This window comes from Colobus angolensis, unplaced genomic scaffold (genome assembly GCF_000951035.1).
Source record: "Colobus angolensis palliatus isolate OR3802 unplaced genomic scaffold, Cang.pa_1.0 Scaffold325, whole genome shotgun sequence".
NCBI classification, from domain to species: domain Eukaryota; kingdom Metazoa; phylum Chordata; class Mammalia; order Primates; family Cercopithecidae; genus Colobus; species Colobus angolensis.
Window position 1 is genome coordinate 233,643 of NW_012116544.1, and position 10,833 is coordinate 244,475.

The 10,833-nt window shown below is 41.9% G+C and overlaps 1 protein-coding gene across 1 annotated transcript in view; it reads left to right on the plus strand.

Moving 5' to 3' along the window:
- The first annotated feature begins 342 nt into the window (after positions 1-342).
- Positions 343-10,833, plus strand: part of BTNL3 (butyrophilin-like 3) — a 17,456-nt gene continuing 6,965 nt past the window's right edge. Inside the window, exons 1-3 of the mRNA XM_011951717.1 lie at positions 343-576; positions 4,325-4,672; positions 8,391-8,666. Of these exons, the coding sequence (XP_011807107.1) occupies positions 528-576; positions 4,325-4,672; positions 8,391-8,666 (673 nt within the window). The 5' untranslated portion in view covers positions 343-527. The remainder of the gene's footprint in view (positions 577-4,324; positions 4,673-8,390; positions 8,667-10,833) is intronic.

Genomic DNA, 10,833 nt, shown 5'->3' on the forward strand with positions numbered 1-10,833 from the left:
GACGGGGTTTCATCATGTTGGCCAGGATGGTCTTGAGCTCTTGACCTCATGATTCACCTGCCTTGGCTTCCCAAAGTGCTGGGATTACAGGCATGAGCCACTGCACCCGTCCAATCTCTCTTTCAGGGATAAATGTTCACTCTCTCTTGCAGCTCTGCCTGCCAGACTAAGCCTGAAAATATCTCTGCGTCTGGCATTCCTATGCCGCCTATGTGGGGCACAGTCTTGACCCAGAACAAAGTCCCTCCAAGTGCACCCTACTCTCTTTCCATGACCGTTTCCCTGATCTGAGATAGATGTTTATGACCTGCCAATAAATGCAGTGATTCAAAGTCCAGGGCCCACACTCCTCATTCATACAGCCATGTTTAGGGAGGCTCTAGGGAGAAAAGCACAGCTTGACATCAGTTCATGAAGAGCCTCTCCATGGTTCCTGCATCTGAGACAGCTGGCCTGCCCTCCAAATCATCCGTCCACCCCTGCTGTCATCTGTTTTCACGGTGTGAGATCAACCCACAGGAATATCCATGGCTTTCGTGCTCATTTTGGTTCTCAGTTTCTACAAGCTAGTGTCAGGTAAGCCTTTCAGTTTGGATGTTGTTTGTCTCCTTCTTGTTGAATAATATTTTGAGTTCATTCATGACAATGATCTCAGCACAGCGAGATGCAGGAATCTTTGGTGCTTGCATTCTCCAGCTTCCCCTGGCCTCAGGCTGGCAACTACCAATGCCAGGAGCTGTGGGAAGCACAGGGCAGCAGGAATTCAGAAGCAGACTCCGTGGGCTGTTTCTCAAGGACATGAGCACTGTGTGCACTATTATAGCAGCCCAGAATAATGGGAGCAGCCCTGGGAGTGGGGAGGGAACACACCGAGAATGCTAAGGTAAATACATTGTTTTCCCCAGTGGGCTGTGGGGCTTAGGCAGGGGAGGTCTCTAATAAAATCCCCAGGTTTTTGACTTGGGTATCTGGGTGGAAGGTGACACTGTTTATGATGTTTGGAGAAAAAGACAATGTGTCCAGTTATGCACATGCTGAGTTAGAAACATCTGTGGATATGGGGTAAAGCACCAGACCTTTAAGTGAGGAATAAGTTGGAACCTGGCATACTCTAGGCAGAAATCCACTCTTCTTTCTCCTTCTAGTAACCATCAACACAAAGCCTGGTGTATAGGATATTCAGTAATCCAATAAATTTTGCAGGGAGAGATGGGGACTGGAGTAGAACACTGGGCAAGGAGAGATAGGGACTAGAGTGGAACACTGGATTCTGGGTGGTCAGTGTCAAGCCATAAAAAGTTCATTTGACTATGTTCACTTTCTGTCTGAAACAGTTCCATCCTGCTATTTGTCTACCTATGACTGTTTTGCTAAACAAAGCCAAGAAAACAGAAATAAGGGCATCAAAATCCATGTGTGTTGGCCGGGCGCAGTGGCTCACACACGTAATCCCAGCACTTTGGGAGGCTGAGGTGGGTGGGTCACCTGAGGTCAGGAGTTTGAGACTGGCCTGGCCAACATGGTGAAACTCTGTCTCTACTAAAAATACAAAAATTAGCTGGGTGCGGTGGCAGGCACCTGTAATCCTAGCTACTCGGGAGGCTGAGGCAGGAGAGTTGCTTAAACCCGGGAGGCGGAGGCTGCAGTGAGCCGAGATCGTGCCACTGCACTCCAGCCTGGGTGACAGAGTGAGACTTTGACTCAAAAAAACAAAAACAAAAACAAAAAACCACAATTCATGTGTGTTACTCACAAGACAGCCTCCATTTAAGTACATTCTCACCCATTTTCTGACGAGCTTTTCTGTCTGCTTTCTGTTTCTGTGTGAGACAGCAGGGCATCCTGGAAATGACCTTGGAGGAAGTAAGACTATTTTTAAAACTTTCCTTTTCTCTGCCTATGAGCTTGTGGCTAATAACTTCTATTAGCATCAGTTTTTGCTTATGATGAAATAGAGGTAATAATATCACATCTGTGACATCCTGCGGCTGAAGGGCTACTGTGTGGACTGCAGGAACTTCTGCATGTAGAGCATGCAGCACAGAGCTCCACTGGTGCACAGTATGTTGCAACCACAGACAGTGTTATTCCTTGCTCACAGGAGACGCTGTCAGCAAGACAAATGACAGCAGCAAGGCTGGCCAGAGAAACAGACATGTACTAAAAACTGTTTGCCCAGCTTGAGAGTCTCACGCAGCCTTGAGGGCAGCACTCACAGCAGCCCAGCTGACAGGTTGGTTCCAAAAACTGATCTAGAGCAACGGCCTTTCTGCAGATGGTTTGTTTAGCAGATCATTCTCAGAAACAAAAGCGACAAGGTGCAAAGAGTGAAGCCAGTGGGAGGAAAGCCATAGAGGGTGCACTAATGAGCAGCTTGCGGTGGTGGCAACTGGGACCCAGTCCCACCGTGTCCTTTGGAGGAACTGTATAGATGACGGCTCAGGATCTTCCCAACATCCACTGCTTCCTGTTCCCCACTGGGTGAGATGTGCCCCCTGGGACCATTAAAATCGCAAACCTTCTTGGCTGCCCTGTGCCTGGGCTGAGTAAGTTCCAAAGGTTGCAAGAAGCCATCAGCAGAGAGGCGGAGGCCAGGCTCCAGGGGCGGAGCTGTCAGCAGACAGGGAAATGCCCATCCCACTGCAGGGGTACTCAGGGTTGGGTGGTGAGGAGCAGGGCCTCAGCATCTGCTACACCAGGTCAGCAGCTGGTCAGACATCAGGCGGCAAAATCACACCTCATTTAATAATACTCTTAATACATTTCAGCAAGATTTATAAAACTTAGACATAATTAGTGCTAAAATTAAAAACATCCACTTATCTGGAAATTAACACATGGGATCCACTTTGCCTCTGATGCACATGCAGACAGCACACACAGGTAGATCCATATACCATAAATGGATACATGTGAATGAATCAAGAGACACTGCCAATCAAAGGGGTGGGTACTTGGAAGGTGAAGGGAGTGGGCCTCCATCATTTGTGATCTCTCTAAGAACTCTAATCATACAGAGTTGTAAGTGTGATTTACATCAGGAAAATTACTTAGTTGACCACAAAACCGAGAAGCAAATGCACAAAGAAAGTAGCACTCACCATTCACGAGCATAATCCCTGTTTGCGGAGCCCATTCTCTGTGCTGGGCATGGGGAATCCTGTGCTGAGGAAAACACACACACTCTGTCCTCACGAAGCTGAGAGTTGTGCAGGGAAGACTCGCAGAAAACAAACAATTATGTCATTTGCAGCAAGATGAAGACAGTTTCAAGTGAAGATCAAGACAAAGCTGTACCAAGAAAATACAAACAAACAAACAAACAAAAAAACAGGTAAGCCATGTTGATAAAGCACTAGAGTCGGGGTGTCCAATCTTTTGGCTTCCCTGGGCCATGTTGAAAGAAGAAGAACTAACACTAACGATAACTAATGAATGAAAAAATATCACAAAAAGTCTTATAATGTTTTAAGAAAGTGTACAAATTTGTATTGGACCATATTCAAAGCCATCCTGAGCCTCATGCAGCCCACAGGCTGTGGCTTGGACAAGCTTTTGCTAGACGAAGTACTATTCAAGTACGAAATAATGAAGTGGAAAAACATAAAATTATTACCTGGAGTAAAAGGTAGGTGTCATGGAAAAGATATGTCACAATGTGAGTGCACTAAAGAGCAAGTCTCTGAAACAAAAACTACAAAATCTCCTCACTGTGTCATACCATGTCCTTCAGAATGTGGCAGAAGTCTACTTAAAAAAAGAAGCACAAATAAATGTGCCTCAGCAGAGAATATGTATTTCTCTCTTGTATCCATAAAACATTTACAAGATGTAATCATCTATTTGAAGGAAATAAATTTCCCCAAACTGGATATTTTATGGCCACTTACTCCCCTCCTGAGTCATTTAAAAAGGTTTTTAGCATAGAAGATGCAAAGGCGTGGTGTGAGTGTTCATTAAGCAGCTGGGCAGAGAGCATGTGGAGGCAGATTCTCCTCTAGTCAGGGAGTCTGCATTTGGAAGGTGCCTCTCAGGCCTCTGAATAACTCAGCCCCAGAGACAGGGTTTCCTCATGTTGAATGTGGGAAATATTGATAGCACATACCTCACCTCATCTCACATAAGACATGTGTGAGAACCGAGTGAAGTAACTGACACGGAAGCATTCTCGCAAGTGTAAGAAGATGTGCAAATCCAAGTCATCAGGTTTAGAAAGAAGACTGATGGATCCCCCACCCCACACCCCACACATCTCCACCCACCAGAGCCCTGAGAAGGACTCAAGTAGATTTTGCTCATTTATCTGTTGTGTTTCCTCCTATAGGACAGTGGCAAGTGACTGGACCGGGCAAGTTTGTCCAGGCCTCGGTGGGGGAGGACGCAGTGTTCTCCTGCTCCCTCTTTCCTGAGACCAGTGCAGAGGCCATGGAAGTGCGGTTCTTCAGGAATCAGCTCCATGCTGTGGTCCACCTCTACAGACATGGGGAAGACTGGGAATCTATGCAGATGCCACAGTATCGAGGGAGAACTGAGCTTGTGAAAGACTCCATTGCAGGGGGGCATGTCTCTCTAAGACTAAAAAACATCACTCCCTTGGACATGGGCCTGTATGGGTGCTGGTTCAGTTCCCAGATGTACGATGAGGAGGCCACCTGGGAGCTGCAGGTGTCAGGTCAGTTGTTTATTTATGACTGAGTTGTCTTGTAAAGTCATGCTACCGTTATCAGCTCTTGAAAGTATTTCAGATAATGAAATAAAACCGATTTTCCAGATTCTGACATGATGTAAAAAGGCTTCAGTGGGCATCCCTGACCTGAGGTTTCTGGAGAAGAGCCTGGCCCTGCCATCACACAGGTGGGGTCATGACAGAGAGACAGCCACCTGCACCTGTCACCACCTGACAGGATACGGAGGAAACCCACTCCCACCCTGTTGGTGAAATGAGAGTGATGATGCCTGTCCTGTTTCAATTTCTTTTGTTTTCTTCTTCTTTTTTTTGACTTCTTGTGTGTTACTAAATTTTTTTAGGATTCCATTAGAACTTATTGTTAGTCTTTTTTTAGTATAACATTTTGTCGTGTTTTCTTAGGTGCTGTTCTAGTGTTATGATATTCATATATAATTTGTCACAATCTACTGTATCAACATTTTACCACTTTGAAGTGTGAAAACTTCATTTTCATTTAGATCCCTTTAATCTCCACAATTTAAAAATAATACTGCCTTGAATATTTCTTCTATATACATAAGCACTACATCAGATAGTGACTTAATTTCTGTTTAAACCATTATAGGTAATTTTTACTTTTAGTTTTTAGTTTTTAGTTTTCTTTGAGACAGAGTCTTGCCCCATCACCCAGGCTGGAGTGCAGTGGTATGATCTCAGCTCACTGCAACCACCACCTCCCGGGTTCAAGTGATTCTTGTACCTCAACCTCCTGAGTAGCTCAGATTACAGGCATGTGCCACCACACCCAGCTAATTTTTTTTTGTATTTTTAGTAGAGATAGGGTTCTGCCATGTTGGCCAGCTGGTCTCAAACTCCTCGCCTCAAATGATCCCCGGCCTCGGCCTCCCAAAGTGCTGGGATGACAGGTGTGAGCCACAACACCCAGCCCGTATGTGATTGTTAAACACTAATAAAATGGAAAATCTATTGTAGTTTTCCTTAGTCTTCTTTTTCTATTGCTTTTCTTCTTTCCTAATATTCCAAGATTCTTTCTTTTATCATTTCCTTTCTGTTTGAAGAATTTCCTCCAGCCATCCTTTTAGGATAGGTCTGCTAGTGACAAATTCTCTTAGTTTCTGTTTATCTGAGAATAAACATGCAAATGATTTCCTCTTTATTTGTGAATAATGGTTTTGCCAGATATAGAATTTGTGAAGTTTCCTGATGGTTATTTTCTTTCAGCAGTTGAAAAATGTGCTACTTCTTTCTTGCCTTGAAGATTTCTCATGAAAAATCTGCTGTCATTGGTTTATATATAATGCATCATTTATCTCTGATTGCTTTCAAGATAGTTTTATTTATTTTCAGAAATTTAATTATGATCTATCAAGGCATGAGTTTCTTTGCACTTCTCCTATTTGGTGTGCTCTCAGCTTCTTGAAAGGACTTTCACCTCATTTGATTAGATCGGCCATCATTTCTTTAAATAGTCTTTCAGCTCTCTTTCACCTCTCCTTCTGGGACTATGATGATATAAATGCTGATATTTTGTTATTGTCTCATAGGTCCTAGAGGATCTGTTTTTCCTCTTTAGAAAAAATCTTTTCCTCTCTCTTCACGCTGGTTAAGTTCCATTGTTGTATCCTGGAGTTCAATAATTTTATTTTCTGTCATCTCCACTCTAGTATTGAAGCTACCCAGTTAGTTTTTGTTTTTGTATGTTTTTCTGTTATATTACTTCCAATTTGTTTTTTATAACATCTATGTTTTTTGTGAGTTTTAATTTTTTTGAGATAATTCATAATTGCTTTTTGAAACACTTTAATAATAGCTATTCTTGTCAGTCTTGGCAGTCACATGATTGTCTATTTTCATTCAAGTTGATATTTAATTGGTTCTTGGTGTGTGATGGGTAATTTTTAGTTGAAATCTAAATGGTTTAGTTATTGTAAGACACTCTAGACCCTATGTAAAGCTTCTGTTTTGCAGGCAGTCACCATGTTTAGATTTATGACTCAGGTCCTAGTCTATTTTTGGTGGTTGTGGCTCCAAATACAATTTAATTTTCAGAGACTTTACTGTATTATTTTGGTCTGCTTTGCTTATCTGATGTCCCTGGAGATTCTGATCATCTTTTCTAGTACCGACTGTGGCAGTAAAAGGTGTTTCCCCATGTTGCTCCCCAGTGTTTCTTGTGAGAGAGGTGATCATCTGGCATAGTGGGACAAAGAACTCTTCCCCTGCCCTCCAGTCAATGGGGCTCATGGTCAATTCTTCTGCCAGCACCACTTTGCATATCTTGTACTTTCAGCCATTTAGGGGTGGAAAGATTCCCGTCGGGCCACTTACTTCTGCTGGAGGTGGGAGTCGGGGAGTGGTCATAGGATGCTCAGCTGCTGTGGTTTTTCTCTAGTCCTGGGGTCCCTAGTCAGTCCTCCTTAGTCTTTCCACTTTTCACAATGCACCTATGCTTGCCTCATTTCCAGGGTTTATAATTTTACTTAGAGGAAGGAGCAAGGAAGATAAGTCTACATCATCTTACTTGAGCCCCCTTCCTTGGTGCTTATACCATCATCATTCTTTCATTAATTTATTGACTGACAAACATTTATTATGCTCCATGCATTGATCCAGACCCTGGGGAATGGCAGAGAACAGCACTCAGAGAGGAAGTTCTGTTTGGAGTGGTTAAAAGGCAATATCAAATCATCAAATTGAAGTCAACCACATAAGGGGTACTCTTCCACATTTCCCAAGTCACAAATCTGGATGTCACAATAAACCCTTCCTTGATGTTCAGTCCTATTGAATCAACCTCTCAAATAGATTCTGCATCTGCAGTTCCCCTTCTCAAAGCCCTCCTCCTCCCCAGCCCTTCTTTTCTCTCACTGGAGTCACTTCAGTAGTTGCACAGCGGGTCACTCTCCTCCAGAGTGTTCTCTGTGGTCCCTCCTCCATGCTGCTGTCTGGAGACCTCTCTAAGATACAGGTCTTGCCATAACTCCCACCTGCTGGAGGCTGGTAAGAGCCCTACTGATCTACAGTTCTTAAAGTGGCTGTGGGCAAGTCCACATTGCTCAGGTCAGTGAATGTATGACCTCCATGGCTTGCTGTGTGCCTTTTTCAGACCTTGTGTCACACCCCTACTCTCTTATACATCATTATATGGAATATAAATACTCATGAGTCCTTCAAATCACTGTGGCATGTTAACTTTTCACATTGTGGTTTGCACTTGCCTCTTTTTGTCTAAAATGCTTCCCCTCTCCCCAACCTGACCACAACAAAACTCCTATTTTCTGACACAGAAGGGTCCAAATGTCATCTCCAGGAAGCTGTGACGTTCCCTGACAGTTATGCACTCTTCTCTGTGCTAACCTGATCGTGCTTTCATAGTTGCATTTCACTATGAAATGTATTTTATACAGTTTCCTCACTATTTGGTCAATGAGTTTCTCATTAGAAGGGGCTGTGTCTTATGCACTGCATCCTATTTCATACTTAGGAATATCCAGGCATACATAGTGGTTCCTAAATAAATGCTGAATGAACATAGACCACAGAAAGTCTTGCAGTAGTATTATGAGTGGATGTGTGTGTAAGAGAGAGAGAGAGAAGGATGTGTGTGTTGTTATGGGTACAGCCTTGACGAACCAGACTCAAAATAGCTGTAAGCTTGAAATTTGGTCTTCACTTTCATCTTTCCCTGTTTTCTTCCCAGCACTGGGCTCACTTCCTCTTATTTCCGTCGTGGGCTATGTTGACGGAGGTATCCAGTTACTCTGCCTGTCCTCAGGCTGGTTCCCACAGCCCACAGTCAAGTGGAAAGGTCCACAAGGACAGCATTTATCTTCAGACTCCAGAGCAAATGCAGACGGGCACAGCCTGTATGATGTGGAGACCTCCATTATAGTCCAGGAAAATGCTGGGAGCATATTGTGTTCCATCCACCTTGCTGAGCAGAGCCACGAGGTGGAATCCAAGGTACTGATAGGAGGTGAGTGGGGAGAAGGAGGAGCAAGGAATGGGTGTGTGCATAGGCAACCCAGGGTAGAGCAGCAGCTTGTGTCTGGATTGCTGTGTAGTACCACCCAGCTTCAGTGATTTGTTTTGAGAGTCCAAGATCGATGAGGTATAAAAAACAAAACCAAACATTTGATGAGGCAGAAGTAGAATTGTGTACAATTCCAAGGCAGTAGAATTAAGTATTTCCTTCACCACACAATACCCCAATGGTGCAACACTCACAACTCAACACACACAAAACTGAAGGAAATTAACTCCAGGACTAAGAAAATAATTGTTTCTTCAGTTTGAGAAAACGTCATTGCTCCTTCATGAAGCAGAATAAAAACGTAGAAAACTTCAGAAAGGATCTACAAATAGTAGGAAAATGTACATAAACTAAAATGTTTCCAGAATCACACTCAATGTAAAAGGATTTAATTTGCCAGTTAAAAGACAAAGAATCTCAGACTGGATTTAAAAATCTCATTGGTTGAACCCGGGAGGCAGAAGTTGCAGTGAGCCGAGATGGCACCACTATGCTCCAGCCTGGGTGGCGGAGCAAGACTCCATCTCAAAAACATAAAAATAAAAATAAAAATAAATAAATAATAAAAATCTCAATTGCAATTCATAAGAGGAAAAATGTAGCACATATGACCTATTCATTGAAAATAAAAAATACTAGAGAAATATTAATCAAGAAGAATCCAACAGATATATTAGTGTCAAGAAAAGGAAGACATGGTTTTAAGAAAAAGGACATTAGGAATAGAGTTATTTCAAAAACATAAGTTCACTCAGTATAAGAATATGAAAATTTTAAATATATATGTACCTGATACATGTAAAATATAAAAAGAAAATATCAACAGAAATATAAGAAAAAAGATCATACTTCAAGTTCTAAAATTGATTAAATAAGTAGACAAAATGAGTAAGAATATATAATATTTGAAGTAAAAATTAATAAGCCTGAAATAACATATTTTTGGAGAAGGATTCCAGGTTTGTAGAATACACATGAATTTTTACCACACTTGGAACTTTTATAAAATTTTATCAGATATAAACACGTAAAATGGTTTTCAGAAAATTTTCAAACATTGATATCATGCATACAAAATTCTCTAATCATAATTTAATAAAGTTAAATGACCATAGCAAATGATAGTTTAAATTCTTAAGTGTTTGAAAAATTTTTAAACATAAAAATAACTGAGAAATTGAAGAAAGCATAGTGATAGGTAGAAAATTCTTAAAACTGAATGATAATAAAATTACAATCTATCATAATGTGTAAAATGGAACTAATATGGTTTTCTGAGTCAAAATTTTATCCGGCCAGGTGTGGTGGCTCACGCCTGTAATCCCAACGCTTTGGGAGGCCAAGGCGGGTGGATCACCTGAGGTCAAGAGTTCAAGACCAGCCTGGCCAAAATGGTGAAACCCCATCTCTACTAAAAATACAAAAATTAGGTGGGCGTGGTGGTGTGTGTCTGTAATCCCAGCTACTCGGGAGGCTGAGGCATGAGAATCACTTGAATCCAGGAGGCAGAGATTGCAGAGAGCTGAGATCACCCCACTGCACTCCAGCCTGGGGGACAGAGCAAGACTCCATCTCAAAAAAAAAAAAAAATTATATCCTTAAATCCTTAAATGTTCTTATTAGCATGAAATAGCCAAATATTGATATTAGGCATCAATATATATTTCAGAAAACAGCAAAAGAAAGTGGAAGAAATCCCAAAGATATAGAAATATGGAAATATTAAGACAAATAGTGCAGATTAATATATCTAAAGTTAGATGGTTCAAACTGTTATTAAAATAGATAAACTGGCAACATCGGTTAAGAATAAAAGAGAAACAGCACAATTAAATAATGCAGGAAATAACAAGAAGGCACAACTAAAGATTTAGTAGAGATTTATAAGATAAACTGCTTTGAATAACTTTTTCCTTTTCTACTGAATGTGATGAAGTGAAAGTTTTTATAGAAAAATGTAAAAGACAGACCAGGTGCAGTGGCTCACGCCTGTAGTCCCAGCACTCTGGAAGGCTGAAGCGGGCAGATCGCTTGAGGTCAGGAGTTCGAGACCAGCCTGCCCAACATGGCAAAACCCCATCTCTACTAAAAATACAAAAATTAGGTGGGT